The sequence below is a fragment of the Aptenodytes patagonicus genome, chromosome 2, assembly GCF_965638725.1.
Source record: "Aptenodytes patagonicus chromosome 2, bAptPat1.pri.cur, whole genome shotgun sequence".
NCBI classification, from domain to species: Eukaryota; Metazoa; Chordata; class Aves; order Sphenisciformes; family Spheniscidae; genus Aptenodytes; species Aptenodytes patagonicus.
This window is the reverse complement of record NC_134950.1, coordinates 83,839,870-83,860,209: the sequence shown is the minus strand read 5'-3', so window position 1 is coordinate 83,860,209 and position 20,340 is coordinate 83,839,870. Positions and strand designations below refer to the sequence as shown.

Genomic DNA, 20,340 nt, shown 5'->3' with positions numbered 1-20,340 from the left:
CTATATTCCTGAAATACTAGCAAAATCAATTCCTTTTTCTTCTTCTTAGAAGTAACTTTTCCTTAACCATATATGCATGTAAATACACACACAAATGGTTAAATCAAAATAAACCTTCGCAACCCATTTTCTCTAGACTGTTGAATGTGGTGTGAAATCCTGCTAAAGTATGGCCTAGAAATGGGGTTATAAATGAAGAATTATGACCCATCTCAATTACCAAACTAAAAGAAACACAGCTGTGAAGCAGAAGGCATGCATTCAGATATTACGTTTTACAGTAAGATAAAAACAAGCAATGGTGTCTTTACTGAGATAGTCTCAAAATTCAAATTTTGAAAACTCAGTGCCATCCTGTCTCTCCCTCTCTCTTTTTTTAATGGAACAACATCAATTAATGCAAGTCTTCTCTGCATATAAAAAGTACCACCATCTTGATTCACATGCTGTGCAGCAATTGTGAAATACTCCAATTATTCCAGATATTATATTATCATCACGTTTTGCTAGACTGAAGATAAACACAAGACAGAGCTAAACCAGATGAAAAGCTGAAAGAAGATCGGGATAAAAATACGATACATGCAAAGCATATTTTTTTCTTCTGAAGCTATTATAAAAGTAAGTATAAGAACTAAGAAGTCAAGAAAGCTCTGTGTTAAACAGTTCTATAAAGAAATGCATGCATTTAAAATCGTCCGGCAAGTTAGGTGATTTGCAAAATTGGTATTGCATACGATTTGTGAGAGAGCGGAAAAAACAAACGTTCGTGAACACAAGACTTAAAGAGAAAAATCAAATGTGAGTTTAAAAAGAAAGGCACCATAGCCTGCCTACCACATCCACGGCAAGTGCCTTGAAATTTTCGCTATATATTTGCACATGCCCCTGTGATTGCTGTGTTGCATTTCCTGGTGGACGTTATTACAGAGAATGTGGATTCTGTTGATACCCCAGCTTTCCGCACAAACACACCAAGTGCATACTAAAAGGTCGAATCTCCAGATGCCCTAAACCAGTTCTTCTTACAAAGCAGAAAAGACAAGTGGAGCCGCTATTTGATTTGGTTGTAGTAGAAGGAAGATTATTTTAGCTAGGTTTTGTTGGCCTATTTTGAGTGGATTGCAGGAAGCTTCCTTGACCAGACACAGGGTTTAAAAAGAGAATGTTGTACATCAACTAAGGCTGAAAGGCGAGGGGGGAAGAATAAATTAATAAAAAATAAAAATTAAGCAGCCCAGGGAATGTACTGTAGATGTCTCCACGAAGTTAAAACTCAACAGGACAATGGTGGCGGATTTGTGTGTGAAAGGGAAAAAAAGCCCCAAGGCAGTCTGCCAAAATCTCGAAGTCAGATTTAAGTGCTGGCTGCAATGCATACCCCAAGGTGCTCTGGCTGCCACGCTTCAGCATGTTAATTATGTGCCTTCAAATTAGAGACGAAAAAAGCAAGGAGAGCAAGTTAGTAAGTATCAGCCTAGTGATCTATGTTTTCAGCAGAGGCAGAAGTTGCATCTAATGTTAGCAGTTGCTTTTGTGTCTGTATACATACCCATGTTTGTATGTATACATACACAGAGAGGTAGATAATTTTGGTTTTTTTAATGTGCAGAAGATATTCGAACAGTTGATTATTTCAGAGCAGTACAGCACTGGAGAGCCAGAAGTTAGTACGGAGAGTGATGGTAACGCACAGAAAGGGAGCATGGGAAGGTTTTAGAAGAGCTCGCAGGACAGAGGTGCTCCGCTCTTACCCCATTACTCTGGGTGGAGTGAACTGACTGCTCGCTGGTCGAGGAGCATGTGCTCATGCGGTCTGTGTCCTTGCTGTGTGAAGAGTGGCGGTGGACCTGCCGCTGGAGGGAGTCATTGTCCCCAGGGAAAGTGAAGGAGCCAGGGCGGCTGGCAGGGGATGCTGGGATGGAGCTCCAAAAGGAGCCCTTCTGCAGGGGGCTGCTGGGTGGAAAGGTTTCTTTGCCAAAAGGAGAAGGGAAAGTCGTGGAGAGAGGAGAGTTCATTGGTGAGATGGCTCCTGGCCTTGGCTTCCCAAGCGTCAGTGATCCTATGCTGTTTCTTGAGCGACTGTCCTCTGAGCTTCCACGTGAGTCTTTCTGGGCTCCGTCAGCTGAGCCAGAAATGTTTCCCGCTGTCTTCCTGGGACTTTCAATAACTTTCATCTTGGGAATCTGCTCAGCTTCTCTCTGAGGACCGTCCGGTTCTGCATTGGGAGGGTGCCTGTCTGGCTGGCTCAGGCCAGTTTCTAAGGAGGTGGTGTAGTGTGGCAGGGAGAGATTGTGAATGGACATACCTGACATCTTGTCTGCCTCTGCTTGGGCCGAGGCTGCAGAGGAGACCAGGACTGGGGAATGGTGTCTGACAGGCTGGGGGATCCGGGATGGCCGGCTACGGCTGGAGCTGGGGATGCCACTACAGCTGCTGGGGCCACTGCTGTTACCGCTGCTGCTCCCGCTGCCGCCTCCACCACTGCTGTGATTCCTCTGGTACTCGATTGGGGATGTCAAGGCTGTAATGGGGGTGGGAGGGGAGGCGATCAGGGAAAGGAGGGCAGGAAATGGAACAGGAACAATTTAAAGCAGACATGTTTACCGGCAAAAGGGGAGTGCTGTTCAAGTAAGATAAATTCCCTTAGCAATGCTGGTCATGCCATAGACCTTAAGTCACTTTTCTATATCACACCTTCATGACCTGTTATAGGTACCTCTATTAAAGATGAAAAATCTGAAACCAGGGAGAAATGTTTTCCTCTAGGATCACATTGTCAGCCAGCAGCCAAGCTGGGAAAAAACAGGTGTGACTCTGAATTCTCAGCTCGTTGTTCCATCCATTACAACTCTTTAAAAAAAATCTAGATTGTGGCAACAACCGATGGATAAAAAAATACAGCAAGAACCTTCTAGTGTCACAGCAGACACTACCGTCTTCTACTTTTCTCCTGCAGAATATCAATGTTGTTGCCACAGTAAGATGTGACAATGGCCACCAAAATAACACCAGCAAAACATATTCTGAATAGATGCTTAAAATTTGCTTGGGTTTAGCCTTTAAAGGCTTGCATTCAATTAAAAGGGGTACACAAGCTCTCCATCTCAACGGATGGTGCCAATCTTGATTCACTCCTACAAAACATTTGGAAAATTTCACCGAGAACACCATGTAAATTCAGACTACCGCTCTTATAATAAATGCTAGCATCTGTTCTAAAGCAGAAATGCAGCACATATCCCCCAACTGTTCTGTATTAGCTCAAGAAAAAGGAAACTTGCAAAACATTTCAAAGCCAAGAAACAACAGATGAGAGAGAAGTCGTTCAATTATGAACTTTCAGTGAGAGGAAATCATTTACCATTTAAAAAGTTGCGCTGGTTTTCCAAAATTTGGTTAATTTCATGGATCCATAACTGGCGGACTCCTGGACTGGCAGAATGCAAAATAAAGGTCTCCGTGACATCGCCCGTTCTTGATGTTAGTGCAAATTTACATGGATCGCTGTCCACATTTTCCTCCAGGGAAAGGCAACTCACCTTCATGAAAAAAAAAAGAATTTACTTCATGTATTTTATGAGAAACGTACCTCTAAAATCTCTTACTTAGGAGCTCAGAGTCAGATCTTCAAATCATGACCATCCTTTCCTTCAGTAAAATAATACCATGAAATGAAGGATTACAGTAAACTAAGGATTAGTGTACAGCTTACTGACACACTGTGCCTGAACAATCTCCAACTGGTCAGTACGGCCCAATGTTCTCCATTGGCCCTCACTCTCCATTCATGTTATTTAAGATGCTGAGCCTGCTGTGGAGCTCTACCACTGGCCCGTACCAAAGGCTTCTGCTGCAGAGACAGCAGTGCCTTGGAATGGGCTGTCCAGCCAGCGCTGAACAGGATGCTCAGCTGGCAGGCACAGCACCGAGCCGAATTAACGGAAGTAGGGTCCATGCAAGACGCTTCACCAGGAGGGCTGGTAGGCACTAATATCAACAGTTTTTGTTTCAGAGAAGGCTTGAAGTGGGAGCAAACACTTTTTGTTTGAGGGATTTGCTTGTAGAAGAGCTGACATGTCCAAGAAGGTGGCACTATTTACAGATGTTACCTAGACATTTGGACTGATTTCAGCTGAAACTTAAAAGAAGGGATAGGTAAAGAGTTATTACCTTTATTTGCAATGCCTTTGCAATGTTGTATACACACAGCACAGAGCTGAAGACTAAACTCTTTGTGAATACTTGTCCAGCTTTGTACAAGAACACCGGTTTTGGTATACTTCACATGGGAAGCATCAGTGCTGGGATACAAAGATTTCCATTTATCATCAGAGCGAGCACAAATTTGGTAGGAAGTAATTTCAGGAAATGACTGACACATTACTGTGCTTTATGATTGCACATCTAGATGTCACTAGTGGCTCCACACTGAATCAGAAACTGTTACCTTAGCAGAGTTTGTGCAGGGGACACAAAGACTCACGCACGACAGTTACCTTGATACTGTTTTTAAACAAGAATCCGGGCATGGAGAAACCTTTCTTTTTATCTAGCAGCTCACTGAAAATGACTATCTGCTCAAACAGGAAGACCCGTCTCTCCTTGCAGCGTGGCAGAAGTCCTGTGTCCTGGTCTGTAACCAAGAATGTGTCCTGGAGCAGGAGCTTACCCTGGGCTACAATTTTACCCTAAACACAGAGGCAAGCGGAAACACATTTAGTGCAATTCTTCATTTCTTTCCCCAATCAACCTTTTTGAGCAGATGCTCATGCCAAAATAGCTTTGTGTATTTCCCAATTTCTGAGTGTCACTGACCATTATATATTCATTGATTCTCTTATACACAAGACATTCTTATTCCCTTTCTCAAAAACCAAACATCATAAAGACACCCCCCCCCCCCCAAATCCACCCCACTCTTTTCAATTCATACTGCAGTCTGAGGCTTAGTAACAGTGAGGCTTTCATCTCTCTAGTCTCAATAATTCCTTCCCTGCCACCCCCAACACAGTAACTCATATATTCTTCTAATGTCTTCCAGGGTGCTGAAAAGGGGAAGAATTCGAGTTCATACCTGCATCACAGAGCAGAAAGGGCTTTGCAAGTAGAGCATGTGACTATAGCCTGGCTGATGCATACTGCTTCAATAGCCAATTTTCATCTCTTCTGGACTTAGCAAAACAAGGAGAAGGGCTACAGTTGCCTCAGGTACTTTACTGACCTTAGCAACTCCTCCTTTGCCTACACTGCTGAAGTCAGGTCTGCTCACCTGCTGATAACTGATTACTTCACTATTTTGCAAGTCATTAGTCTATAACGGAACTGTAGTAACGCCAGTACTTCCTAGATTTTGCAGAAGGACTTACCTAGTGTGACTGACACAACAGGTAAAGCTTCCCAGGAAGAAGTCCTTGGCAGGGCTAAGACTTGATTTTTCATTCACTGTTTTTTGCACCACCTAACCAGATTGTGAGAGAGCACCCTACCTCATTTCTCCCCCTCAGCTCTCCCCACATTAATGGTTAATTTCTGGAGAACTTGACAAAAACTCTAAGCAAAACCCCAGCCAACTTACATCAAATCCTTGCAGGCGGCCAACATTCATCATGTCATTACACCGTTTTGGTACTATACACATGACCTCTACAGCTCTCTGTTCAGGATAAATAAAAAGTCAAAGCTTTATTTTCCAAATGAGTTAGCAGGATAAAATTTTGTTTCATTTGCTATGGTTGCTTTAGAACAGAAATGCGAAAAGTAAACACTTATCATAATCACATTCTCAAGAAGATCAGAAAAGGAAAGCAACTCTGTGTCAAAATGAGTAGAAGTTTATAGTAAAGAGCATTCAAGTCACTAAGAGAAAACATCTCAAGTACCTCTAGTTCTGTTGTGTCAAGGTTAGCTTTTTTAGAATATTTGAGGAAGTCCTGAAAAAGGAAAAAAACAATAATATGAGTCTTTTCTCATTAATCAGCAACAAGAAATCTTAGAAAATCTGCATTTGCTATCCTCTGGCAGAGAATGATGGACTACAGAAGACACACAGAAAAAATTTTCTTGCTGCAGTGCTTTCCCCCTCTTATTTTTTAAGATTTATTCACTATTTTTGATTTAGATCATACAAGAGGTCATTAAGGCAATGACCTCTGTGATACACAGGGTTGCTCTTCAGTAAACATTTATGTGATATTAAAATGGTTGCAGATGTAGTTGGAAAAGTTGGGATGAGTCCCAACAACTCATGTCACATTTACATCTGAAAACAGTTGGGAGATCCCTGTCCCCTTCATATGACATTGGTACAAATTCTAAACATTTCCGTGTCACTGACTTGAGTTCATTTGGTCTTTAACTGTTAAAAAAAAAGCAAAATTCTGCCCAAGCTATTTACTGCAATTTTTATAACTATCTGAATATGCTCAGAAAATAATCATGTTACATTGCTTACAAATCTGGGTTCTGTTTGGGAGGAGGGTGGAAAAGCATCAGCAATATTTAAAAAAGAAATCATATCTGTTAACACATATATTAAATCATTCATCTCAACATCACTTTACCTTTAGTAACAGCTGGTATTTCATAATTCTCTGCACAGGTTTTATTAGCAAGTCCGTGAGCTGAAGTCTGTGGCCCAGGCGTTGCTTTAGATCCTGAGGGTTGTAAAACAAACATTTTTTCGTTCGTTCTTTCAGTTAGAAACAACTTTGTTCTGTTTTGTTGAGTTAGAAACACAGCAGGATATATCACTATTAAGGGCTATCAGAGCAGAAATTGGCAAAAGCCAGAACAGAACCTAATCTTCAGTTAGCAAAAGCTAGTCCTTCTCCTTACCTGTATCAGCTTTGTTTCCAAAGCATTCCCCGCTCCAAGCATCTTCCATATCTTTTTTTGAAAAGATTGTATAGTGAAATGTAATTTTTCAATCACAGGTTGTATATAGTCTATTTTCGACAGTGATCTTTGCTCATCCAAAATTGCCACTTCATGTAATATGCACTGTTAACTTCCTGAGCTAGGGCTAGTAAGGATGAGACTCTACTGATTAATCAGTATCTTATAGCTAAACTTTTGTTTTTTTCCCCTAGAGATCAATACATCTCTAGGATCCTGCATCAGACTTGAGAAATCAGAACAGAAGTGGCAAGAAATTATAATTTAAAACAGTACCAGCGATATGTGCTGGCTTTTTTTTTTTTTTTTTGGTCAACAGATCTGATAACGCTTATGATTTGTACGCACCCTTCACCTTGCATATATCCTCTCTCAGAAACTTACCTCAAAAAACGTATCAATGTATTCTGAGACAATGTGCTCAGACTTTGGTTTGTTTTGGCAGTAAACTATGTACATGTGCAACCTTCTCTCCTAGAAGAAAGATACAGAATGATACATCATCATCAAGAAAAAAGCATGCCAGATTGAAATGGAGTATTATTTTAAGAAGTTCAGCTGTTCAAAAGTATGAACTTAAAAAGGACCTTTTGAGGAAAAAAGGCAGCTACATATGCAGAAATTACAGAACTGAAAACACATTTCTTTGGGAATATCATGATGATTTTAGAAAGGCAACACAAGTCAGAAAATTGCCACAGTTATAAATACTCCTGAACAACAGGCATTTAGAGATGATAGCTCAGCAGGTCCTACAATAAAATGAAGTAGGAAAATGGTTATCTTTTTCTTTTAGCAAGAGCAATGGATGGAGCCTTTGAAATATCATATTTTTTATTTGATTTTAATAATCTGATTATTCTTCTAATATATTGGAATAATGACCTCCTCCTGTTTAGCTGTACAGAGCAGTTAGGAGAAACCTCTCAGTCTTCTATTTAGTATTAGCTGCCCTATTGGAGTTTTAGGGGAGACATAGGTGATGTAGCCTGGAAATGGTGGTTGTAGCCTGGAAATGGTGGTGCTAGTATTTTTTTAACTCTGATTCTGTATTTTGTGCATGGGCTTTTAACACCAAGGCAACAAAGAAAAAGAGCGTTTAACTTCAGCCTTTAAGATTCATTCTTGATTAGCAACCTTGCTGGTTAAGAAACACAGACATAACATATGCGCCTATTACCTACTCCAAAATCTTCCTTATCATTTTGCCAGGATTGGTTTGCTGTTAGAAGCTTTGCTGCTCAGAGACTTATGGAGTACGGACCAGTGAAGACAAATGGAAAGCAAAAAAGGAAGAAATAAGAAGGAGATTGAAAAGGACACAGAACATAGATTAAGAGCAGGAACTGAATTGTCATGTTCTAGCTGATAGTCAGGGTTTTGTTAGAGGATGTTGTAATAGCATCACAGCTTGCCTTTCCATCTGGAGTGGTAAGGGTGCCTTTCAAAAACAACTCAGTTACAAATATACCAGGAGAAAGTAAAACAGCAATCAGAAACGGGGAGAGTCACTCCCTTCAGGTTTCTCATTTTACCAGTGCCAGAATTCTCCCCTCTTCCCATGCCCCCCTCCCTTTTTTTTTTTTAATAATAATAATCCCTCAGAAATGAAACAGCTCATTCCTCATCATTAGTCCAGGAATTAGGCCTGGCTTCCAGTGTTACTGTTCCATTAATGTTTCACTCCGTTCTCTTTTGCTACCCTGGTATTGACTTCAAACACAGACTGCAGGGAAAATCTGAAACCCATTAAATCTGCTTTAATCCAGTCTGTCTTCAGCCTTTGCACACTTGTGCAAATGATTGTATTTAGTAGGAAAGTTTCTCTTCTGCCGTCTTGTGTGATTTGGAGTATGGTGAGGCTTCATCTCAAACAGATATTAAATTGTATTTCTACACAGACACCAAAATGACTGATTAGTGGCATGTCTGATGTGTCCTGAATTTTGATATCTAGTTTCTAGATAACTAGTTCATCCGATTTCCTTCCAAAGTGTTATAATATCCACATGTATCACAGGGTCATTCCTTTTACTAAATAAATGAAAAGTGGAAAAACAGGGACTTGTATATAGCTATAAAGGGTACTGTGTCGGACTAAAATTAAACATCATGAATTTCTGGCACTCTCAATTCCTTCCCTAAGTGAAGAGGGAGGAACCTCAGCCACTGCTGTGATTCTCAGAAAGGGAAAGGATACAGAACTAGAATGCACCGAGATCAGTAGGAAGAATGAGCTGCTTTCCTATTTTTGGTTCCTATGTTCCACAGTACTGCATGGATACCTGGGATTAGAAGACAGGTGTATCTGGTCATACGAAATGACAATTTTCTCGCACAGAACTGGAACTGAATTGAGAAACAGGGCCCACATTCATATTTCCTCTCCACAGGAAGATACTGGGAACAAAACCTAGATTATTTGCTTAGTCTATTTATAAGCTCTTATAACCTCTCTCTCCACCTCCTGCAGTGAGGAATATTTTACAGCACTTTCTTAACTGTGTGTACCATAGATAAATCCTTAATAATCAAACATGTTGGTCAGTAGCAGCAATAGGGGTTTGCCAAAGACAACGTCTGCACTTACATGCTTAACAAACAGGGATCCCAGCTTTTCTGGATCTTCAAGGCACTTCTCCAACTCTCCTAAAAAGAAGCTGAACATAAAGAGAACAGCACTTTTTTTCTGATAGCACACACTATAGCAACAGGTGATTGCAAGGTAAAGTGGTCTTACTGCAAGGTCCACTTTGTGTCCCCTATCAGCAGCTTTGGATATTAATGTATGTCCAAAATGACAATGTTAATAGTGTAATATTTTAATATAGATTTCCAAAAGGACACACTGAATCCATGCCAAGATGAAAAAATACTGGTGCTCATTAATAAAATTCTTTAATTTCATATATTGATTGAAACTTTTCTCCTTCCTAGTCTGAGTGCCTGAGGTGCTCATACTGCCATGCTAACCCCTAACAAATTCTTTAGCCTGTATTCTTAGAGAAAACAGTTTTGAAAACAAAGCCTCAAACAACGTACAAACTTCCGTATATAATACTACCCATACTATAGATTCTCAGTTGAAGCACTTGGTATATATAAGCATCCTTGTTTAAAGCAAACCTTCATACCAACATTTGTAAGCTGAATCTACAGCATCTACAACTCCAAGCACAAGACCAACTGTATTTACCTTGTATCTGAATATTTGAGGGGAAAAAAAAAATTTCTTAAAGTCAATCTAGTATTTTTTAGGCAGAATTGTTCAGCAGGTGGTTTTCAATTTAATACATACTCTCTGTGCCAGTCATAAATCTGGTGAATGTTTCCAAATACAATCTTGTCTTTGCCTTTCATGTCATCAGGTACGCCATCTTCCTTCATAAGTGCCATATAACCCTGCAACAGTCCAAGGAAATTCACTGTGAACATTTTAACTTAAAAAGGTGAGTTGTCTTTTAATCTCCCTTTTCCCAGAAGCTTTCCAAATTGCCCATGACAACAGCTTGAGTGGGACACAAACCAAAAAACTGCTCTATAACACATCATAACATAGAGCATCGATACAAAATATCACAACTTGGCTTGAGGTTGTCTGCACAACACTGCCCAGTGCTAGAAAGACAGATTCACTCTAGCTAATTTAGCCTGCGTGAACAGGCTCAAAGCACAGAGGAAACTTCTACAGCCCTTCTCCTTATTGTCTGAAGCAGCTGCAATGCTTTGCCAGGTAGGGCTCTTACCGAGTACAAGTCAGAGCTACTGAAATGGCTTTCTGCGCTCCTTTGCTCAGTGTTTCTTATTTCAGTCACCCACATTAACCCTGCACCAAAGTGCGCTGAGGAGGAAAGCAGCTGCACTGCATATGGGAGTGCGTTGCATGGGCTACTACTTGCGGTATGAGCAAACCGAACACCAAAAAAAATTGAACATAAATTCTATTAGCAAGCATTCTGACTGCAATAAAGTTCCTTTTACGTTTTCCCATAGTCCTGTCTTCTCTTTTTTGGTGTATATATACACTCGTCTCACTGTGCAATTCTATCACATAGTTAGAGCTGGGACTTTTTTTGAATTTTGTAGTATTCATGCAACTCTATTCCTTTTATTTTTTCGTAATACTTCTATTCCTAATTATCCAGGTCTGGGTTTAGTTGCAAGGTTTATGTTTTGATGTCTAGCATTTTCATCAGGAATTATTTTGTTAGTTACAAAAATACATCTGTTCATAGCCTTCTAACGCACCCTTTAAATACTGTAAAAAGACTATCACAATGCTGATCTTTCTTTCCCTCCCTCCTGTTAAAACGGAGTTTAAGAACTGAACCTTGTTAGGCTGAAATTCACTGTCATGCTCATTCTCTCTACACTTCCAAATGCATTTTCTTGGTAGCTGAAGACTGAAGGGAGATGTGTGATGTTATTTCATTTTACAGAAGGGGAAACTAGGAAGTCTAAGAGAAGCCTAGCAGTAGGAGAGGAAGTAAGTCTTTCAAATCCAGGACAGTTCCTCTACCTGTGGAGTTACAATGCTTTTTTGAATTTAGTTGTGCTAAATAAAACCATCTAGTTGAAGCTATTATTAGGCCAGAGGTAGTGATCTTAAAAAAATACTAACTACACTCCTCAGAAGAACAATAAGGTGCACACAATAACAGGAAAAAAAAAGGAATGAGATCTGATGCAGTATTTCTAATATATTAAAAGCCTGCAGGAAGGAAAACTCAGAATGCATTCACATTTTCAGTTTCTTCCTGTGTTTTGTTTTGAAAAAACCGTGAGGTTCAGGCTACACAGCTGGTCGGTACCACATTGGGGGGGCGGGGGGGGGGGGGGGAATCAAGAGAATGAAAAACATCATACCTCAACTACATAGCCCAGATCTCGTACATAATCTCGCTCTGTCTCCACTAATTCCTGTAAGACATAGCTACAATGGAAAGAAAATGATGAACACGTATTTCATTAAAAAAATGAAACAGATTCTTAAAGAGGATTAATGGCATACAGCTTTTCAGACATTTGCAGTCAGATACGTTTGATAAGCAGAGCTGAAATGGAAGAATTAATGCACATTCTTTCTAAGCAGGACGCTGCTTTGATTTTGGAACCGGAGCAGGCTTACTTCTGTTTATCTAAAGTCAATGTTTTCTTACATGTGTCATTAAAATTAAACATTTAACTGTTGTTTAAAATAAAATGCTATTACATCTCTGGTCTGGAGACTCTTAAGTATATGAACTGTTATTTCTACCCACAGATTTAAATGATTTTGAAACCAGGCATGTTTTTGTTCTACCATGGTAACAGCTTACTATTACATAAAGGAATTAAGAGTGCAGTGGAACAGAACAAGGGGAACGACCAGTTTTTTGAAGCCTAATCACCCTCTAAACATTTAAAGATCAGCATCTTCCTGCATAACTGAGACTGACGTGTGACAAAAGTTAAACACAGGTATAACTAAAATTAAAAATCACAGGAAATTGAGACTATGACTGTTCAAGAAAATTTTTTTCTTTGCATAACGTGACTGCATGCTTGACACCTAACACAAGTCCTCCCCCTTCCAGATTAACAGTTTCTGCTGCCAGTTCAAAATGGACATTTTTAAAACACTTCATTTATCTTTTCAAAACATTGTCAAAAAAGGACTAAAAATGTGGCCTTACTGTCGTCTTTTTAAGGAGCTGGATTTCCTTTCTTCCATCTCATCTATGGGTGACGAGGAAGAGAGAAGGGAGTTATCTGAAGGGTTGAAGGATGGACTGCTGCTGTCACCTTGATCTACCAACAAGGAACTTGGACGGTCCTCCAGGGCCTGAGAAGGTGTTCAAGACAGACAGCAACAATGATTTATTTCCCCTTTATTCACAAGACGCATTTACATGCAGCTGTATATGGTAACCTATGGGAGATCAATTACTGCAATGTATCTTGGCAAAGGTGGTCTCAAGCTTCCAGAAAACCAACCAACAACTTGGCTTTCCAGGACAGATAACGTAACCTTACAGAAGCACATTTGAGATACGTCAGTCTTTCCTTCACAGCAAAAGAAAGGAGTTCAGTTGGTTTAAACAGCAAGAGATAAAAATCAGACTATCCTGCTCAGGATGTAAGTACTTCTATGGTGGAAGCTACACAGATGTGTGCTTATTGCCGGGGATTAAATTATATTTGTCATACTTTAGTTCTAGCGTATGCAAGTTACTTTCAATAATAAATAGGACATGTTTAAAGGATATTCTTTGGATGTTACATTTTTTGTTACAACAGAAGTGGCATTCTTTGTCAGACATTTTGTTTATCATATTAACTAGCCAAAATACTGACTCATTGTAGAAAATAATGACTTCTACAGTCAATGTTGCTTTTGAGCTTCATGACAGTTCAGATCCTAGGAAAAAGTCCCTATCTCTTCTGCCAGATACACCGTCTCCCTTGCATGGACTCTGCAGTCTTCTGTTTGTACAAAAGATGGAGAAGCCGTAGAAGAAATAATATGAACAAGCTTCTATGAAGTGTTTATTGGACCTCTTTAATTCAAGCCCATAATCTTGGATCAAGCTACAGTTATGTATCACTTTTTCCTTGAATGTGATACAGGCTTTAATACAAGACACATTAACTTCACCAGGGTGGGGTTCAGCTGTAATCTTCTTTGTTTCCCTACAAAAAGTAAAACCCCAGTAATGGTATGACTGGCCCAAAACCCAAAAGAAGCTGACCCTTGGCTAAAATTGTGAAATGAGAACATCTCCACCAGGGACTATATGCATGGATCATTTAAGCTATATCCACTGCTAGGCTGCCTGAAAGACACATGGACTGTCAAACTTTCCATTTACAAAAGGCTGCTTTGAATTTTCCCACCGATTAATTCTTATTCACCCTTCTGGTGCAACAAGAAGTAAAAAACAAAGTTAATACTCTAAGAGAGTGCAGAAATTATTTCATGCAGTAATGTAAGTGAAGTGTAAGTCTTTCTGAATGAGGAAATATAAAATGGAAATTCAAATTTCTCATTCTGAAATTTAAAGTTGCTTAAATTTAGAACAAGCCTAGGAAATTTCAGCCTCTGGTAACATGGGGCTGCCATGCTGCAATTCTCTGTAGAGTTTTCACAGCAGCACTTCTACTAAGCCCAACAGGGTCTATGTTGCAAAAGCCAGACTTAAAGGTTTTAAGTGAATCACAGAATCGCTGAGGGACCTCCTGAGACCATATAGTCCAATCCTCCTTCTCAAACAGGGTCATCTAGAGCAGGTTTTCCAGGACCAGGTCAGGTCGGGTTTTGAATATGAAGGAGGGCCTTCCTGGTGTTATCCATACTCCCTATTCTTTGTCAATGAGCATCTTCAGAAACAGAAATTTTAAAACACAGAAACTTAAAAAAGCTGACACAATTCCTCATACTTAATTTGTTAGCAAACACTGCAAAGCAAGGAAGGAGCCGCTAAGATATAAAACGATCTTTCTACTCTTTTACTTATGTCTTCATTATCACGTTGCCTAAAACCCAGCTAGATAGCATAAATGTCTCTGTGTGAGGGTTATCTGCTTTACTGTTGAACTCTGCAAGATTTGCTGTAAATTCAGTCTCAGGGATTCTTCTCATAAAGGTCTATCAGGCAAATCAGGGTAACCCTGGGTCTTACCATTCATTTTACTAATAGGACATTTTCTTTTTACTAATAGGAAATACGTTTTGTGTCTTCTCCTCTCCCTTATATTTATTGGTTTTTTTGCTTTTCTACACAGCCATTTACCTATTCAGTAAGTGCTTTCACAAAAGAGGGTGTACAAAGCAACCCATACACCAACCCAGAAAATGACTTTTTAAACAGGCATCAGATTTTACAAGTCAAAGATGTACGCTCGGGATGGGCATATAGCTTTTCTTTGAATAGCAAGTCGGGACTTGAAGACACAACTTCTTTAAACACATGCATCTGCCAGTCAGCCTCACCATTTTACTTTTGACGAGCTCTTCAATTGCACTGACTAGTTCTGCAGCACTGGGTGTCTCGGAGCTGGTTGGCCGCACCAGTAATCGAGAAGATGTCTGTGCAGTGACACAAAGGAAGGAGAATCCCAGAGTTAGCCGGGTACTTGCTCAAGGATCAAGAGACCTCCTTCACTTCTTTGTTAGACAAAGGTACCTGACAGTAACCGTCAGTGTCATATAACACTAAGATCATCCCTTCCAACTTGGGCAACTGGAATTGGAAATTTTAAGTAACCCCCACAGAATTTAAATGCTGGGATAAAAATTCCTGTTCCTACATGCAACAGAAGTCAAGGAAATATCCTTCATCTTGCTGATTATGGTAACGCCTGACAAATAGCTATAAAAATCGCCTGAGCTGACCCAACGGACAACAAACAGTTTGTTAACGTATTTTATTGGTGTTTAAACAAAGCAACAACTGCAGAAAAGTAACAGGAACCAAGACGACTTGAAATAAAGGAGGAAGCATCATTAAGCTAAGAAAAAATACACCAGTAACTCAGGGGCATTTACTTTTCTAAAGGAGCTGGGGTATATTGCCCAGATTCAGAGGGGAAATTGAGCTCACCATTCCTTGTGCCATCCATTTTCCCCAATGGTATGTGTAGAGCACAGAAGATCTCTGGCCTCATAAGCTATAAAATGCCAGTTTATAGATACAACTGAAGGTAAAAGGTGTTCACAGTAAAGGATTCTGGGAGAGGGCCATTAAATTCAGCCTTGGTAATTTGCAAACAGAGGTGTTTGCATATTACATTTATCATTAAATAACTGGAAAGTGAAAACAGGGTGTAATATGAACTTTACTTCATATTACAAACAGCACAGGGAACATCATGTAGCACAGAGTAAGCTGTCCTGTAAATGTTTCCAACAAACTGGACAAAGAAATGGCATGTATAATGACTTAACACAAGAGGTTCTGCTCAAGTCAAGCACAAGTGTAACAAGGCTCCCCATAAGTCAATACAAAAAAAGAATATACAGATTTTTAGGTAGTTTGCCTTGTATTTGTCTTATTTGGAAAGGAAAACAGGGGTTGGGTAAGCAAAGGAAATACAGACAACTTTAAATGGAAAGATACGGGAACTGAGCCAAAGCAGAGACAGAACACAAGTCAACATAATGCTGCATCAGAGTTTACAAAAAGAGAAAACAAAAAGCAAAAAGAATTAGTTTCATATTAACATAACTGATCTTGAAACTTTAATATTGCTTATCCAAAAATTAAATGCAAACAACTCGTAAACTGCCATCAAATGCAAAACCATGAAGTGTGCAATGATTCTACTGAACAGAAGAATGCATACTGTGCAGATGAGCTCTTAGGGGAGAAAATGGCTGTGTTGTTTAGTGATATTAGACAAATCAGCATGGTCTACCACATGATGTTTGCATGCACACCAAAAACTGAGCAATCCCACAGCTAGTGTGTCTTTTAGGCAATTGCGTACTCCTGACATCTGACTGTGGACCAGGTTTTCCAAAGCTGTGCTTGTATGCGGGTTTTCACTTTGGATGTGGAGCTGAGCTTAGCCTTACAAAACACTGGCAGTGTTGGAATCGGACTTGGGTCAAGGCCCCTTCTCTCTGTTATTGCTCTTTGGGAGTATATGGGGTGTGACTGTTGGTAAAACTTCAGAACTGGTTTGTTTCCAGTTCATATGGTTATATCATACATTATCTGAAAAAGAAGGAGCTGCCAGGCTGCACAGGTGAAGTCTGCCTGCTGACCTTCTTCCCGATGATGTACTCTGGGAGCAGAGTACAACCTTGCCCAGAAAACAGGGAAAGGTGGAGCAACTGAGCACGCACAGGTGTGAGATGTTGCTGGAGCCCACAGCAGGCTGGGTAGGGAGGGAGAAAGCCAGTGAGCAGGGAGTTTCCAGCACTGAGTGTAGACCAGGAGCCCTAGAGAGGAAGAAATGCTAGCAGCCAAGCCTCTGAGGTCACGGAAAGGAGGAGACATTCCTTGGGATCCAGAGGAGCTGAGCAACTGAAGAAACCACTGAGCATGGCAGGAATGCGAAGGAGGACTCCACCCAGAAGGCAGACAACCAGGAATTTGTTTGCAAGCCTTTTATTAATCACTAACTCCATCAATAGGGCCAACTGACTTCTGCTGGGTAAAAATTTGCTCTGGCTTCTCACTTCTGCATTCCAATAAAGCATTTGCTCTAGGTACTGGAAATCGGTGGTACACCTTGGTGTGTGGACTTCAGGGAGGCACACACAACCTCCCAGGCTGCCACAAGGGGACTTTTTTGCCTCCCACCATGCTGTAGGACGGATATTGCACAAAAACAACGCACCTTAAATGAATCATGATTTACATGTTTTGAAAAATTATGGTATAATATTAACTGTACCAAATTTTAACTTCTCAGAAGTCTTTTCTAGAATGCAGTTTAAGCTACTCAAAAAACTGTCCCAACCTGTTTTTACCACAGTGGGTCCACGTTAACCTCAAGAAGTGAAAAGTAAAATTTTACTGGGGATTGAAAGCTACTCAAAGCCTCTTACTCTACTGTCATAAGGGTCTTACTTTGCATCAGAAATACAAAAATGAATGGACTCTAACTTACAAGCATATCCCTTCACGTAACTGTTCTTACTGTGCAAAAAGAACTACATAAGCAAAAGCCATTTTTCTCTGGAGAACTTTTTATAAGGCTACATACAATTCTTTTTATATCACTGAAGGGACATGCAAATATGGCAGCTTATCAGCAGGAACTTTAACATATTTTCACCAACATTATTTTTATTCTATTTCTAAACCTCAAACTGAGATTATTATTTTCTAGCAATAAAATATTCTCTCAGGTCTAAAGGCTGGCAAAATTTTAAAATGCCTATTTTTACCTGTTTTATTTCAAGAATATTTCCCAATATATTAACTCCTCCAACTCATATTACACTTTTTCGATTCGGAAAACATTAAGAATTAAATACACATAGAGCACGGGAGCCAGCCATTTTGATCCTACAAATGATAACTTCAGGGATGATTGAGATCCCCACTGAAAGGCAGTGGGATAAAAGGAAGAAAAAAAAGAAGTCAACAAGATCAGCCAAAGTTATCAGTAACAACATCTGCACCACTCAGAACAGTGAGTAACCACCCACAAAATTCACTAACGTGTTCATGCTGTAGATTACAATGGCTAAAAATTTTAAGCAGCAAAATGGGAAGCAAACAGTGAATGTGAATATTTGCTGCACAAGTCCACACCGTTTCTATTCTAAAACCTTCTATTTCCAGGCTTGATAGTTGTCCCCTAAACATTTGATCCAGGTTGAAAAGTGCAATAAATCCTCCCCATGTATGAACATCACAATGTTTAAGAAAAACAGATAACATGCGAGTAAGATCTCCTTCATGCAGTTACTGACTACATCCAGAATTTCATTACTAATGCAAATTTTTTACCCTCAATTTTAATGTGCCTTTGTTTGTACAAACAAGCTGGATTATTACCCATATTTGGATATTAACTTCTTAGTACACTTGTAGAGGCACCAAAAAAGAAGAAAAAAAAGTGCTATGCTGCTATACAAAAACACCTCAGAGCTGATGTGAACAACTCTCTCTGCTAAGACAGGTACCGAGAATTTTTTTTTCCCCTGAACTGAGACTATCCAAAATAGCAGGGCTTGGTGAACAGCCTATGATCTAAAAACATTATGTACAACTGCTAATTTCTCCAGATAAACTTTACTTGCACATAGTATTTTAACCTCAGTACCCAAAGGTATGATTATAAAACAATTAAATTCTAATCACTAAATATGGCATCTGTTAAACAGATGTAAATAGGCCTGCAAACACACAAAGTGGCCCATTTCCACATTTAAACTGCTAGCAGAAAAATTTCTGCACTTGTGCTTTTAAAATAGAGATGCATTTAATTCGCACTCTTTCCACAGGAAACCCTTTTAACGTTGTCTAAAGTGGCATAGCAATTACTTCTGTCTACCATAAAGCTATGTTACATACATTACAGAGATTTTGGAAACAGAAGAAAGATTTGAGCAAACAGAGGTTCTTTCAATGTGTGAAGCCTTCCCTGCTTCCTCCTCCTACCTTGTCATCCTGCGAGTCGGGCTGGAGAAGACTGTGTTGCTGAATTGCCATTGGAGGAGGAAGCGGTACAGCATCTGCTCCCTCTTCGCCTTCCTCCTCTCCACAGCTCTGCATGCCTGAAGAGGATGACTTGGAGAGAGTGCCACTGCTCAGCCCCTCATTCCGACCTCTCTGTAAATGAAATCAAGACATTCAAGCTCTGTTACCTTCTCAGCAGCATGAAGCTTGTTCAACACAAACTTGTCTTAAACAAGTCTGTTCTGTAGATTCACCTCTCTCCCAACAAGTCAAGATGATCCTACAAACACAGCGCTGCTCCTCAACAGAGGGGAAAAAAGCAGATGCCAAAGCTAATGTTTTCAGTGTTTGGTAAAAGCAGATGGATCGAGATACTGAGAAGAAGACATTCAGCTTGCAATTTACTACAGGAAAGTGTTACCAAAGATGTGGTTGCTTTCCAAGTTCAGTTCTGTAAAGAGCCACATTCCTGTAACTTAGAAACTCAAGAACTTTGCATCTGAAGTACCAACCCTCATAGCAAGACTTCTAAAGGATATAAAAAACCCCTATTACAACATGAAGTATTTTGTCAATTACCTTTTCTGCCCACCCCCAAAGTAGTGACAGCAGACTGCTTGTATAATTTTTACAGTTGTGTTAAAAGACAGTCCTTCCAATTATATGAGGAACTGTGATTTAAATTAGCCAAAGTTCAATGTAACTGATCTCGCAGGGTAGTTTAACTATCTTTGAAGGAATACAGCATAGGTGATTATTGTTTTTTCCTGACTTTAAGGCACTGGCCTTAGGTTTTCCCTCACTCACAGAACAGCAGAATAAGATACTTCCAAAACAATGCTACAACTGCATCACAGAGGGTCTCCTTCTGCAGCCTGACATTCAAGGAAAGAGGCCAATATTCCTTTCCAAACCACATCTCCCAATTCACCATGCTGCCAAGTCTCTAGTGTTTTCTTTCCCTACATTTACTGTATAACTTCACTGATGTTCCAAGCTTGCAGCAAAATATGTCGGGACCAAGGAAAAAAAATGCACTAAATAATTAACTGGGCATCTAAGACCACTTTTCTGTACGATAACTACCAAAACTGCTAGTCAGATTCAAGCCTGGTAAAAGGGAATAACTGTACAGCATGCAAGTGGCTGTGCCCTTGGAAGCAGTAAGATGCCATTAATTTCAGCCTGAACCACAGGTCCGTACCAGAAGAGAATTTGGCTCTGTCTGCACCTAACTGGAGGCAGGCTTTGCTCGTACACGAGTTCCAGGCTTAGAATGATGGGGAGATGTTTGTGGGAGGAAGGGAAATGTTCAGCAGATGTC

General features: G+C 40.0%; 1 protein-coding gene across 4 annotated transcripts in view; it reads right to left on the bottom strand.

Moving 5' to 3' along the window:
* The window catches only part of TRIO (trio Rho guanine nucleotide exchange factor), a 260,532-nt gene that overhangs the window by 16,565 nt on the left and 223,627 nt on the right, over window positions 1–20,340 (bottom strand). For 2 of the 4 annotated variants that reach the window (XM_076330348.1, XM_076330350.1), the window contains 13 exons: window positions 18,999–19,169; window positions 14,870–14,965; window positions 12,573–12,721; window positions 11,764–11,830; window positions 10,196–10,299; window positions 9,488–9,557; window positions 7,282–7,371; window positions 6,564–6,656; window positions 5,883–5,933; window positions 5,579–5,656; window positions 4,500–4,691; window positions 3,365–3,542; window positions 1,755–2,524 (listed from right to left, as the gene is read on the bottom strand). In XM_076330348.1, the coding sequence (XP_076186463.1) occupies window positions 1,755–2,524; window positions 3,365–3,542; window positions 4,500–4,691; window positions 5,579–5,656; window positions 5,883–5,933; window positions 6,564–6,656; window positions 7,282–7,371; window positions 9,488–9,557; window positions 10,196–10,299; window positions 11,764–11,830; window positions 12,573–12,721; window positions 14,870–14,965; window positions 18,999–19,169 (2,109 nt within the window). The remainder of the gene's footprint in view (window positions 1–1,754; window positions 2,525–3,364; window positions 3,543–4,499; window positions 4,692–5,578; window positions 5,657–5,882; window positions 5,934–6,563; window positions 6,657–7,281; window positions 7,372–9,487; window positions 9,558–10,195; window positions 10,300–11,763; window positions 11,831–12,572; window positions 12,722–14,869; window positions 14,966–18,998; window positions 19,170–20,340) is intronic. The other 2 variants (XM_076330351.1, XM_076330349.1) reach the window with 2 other exon arrangements.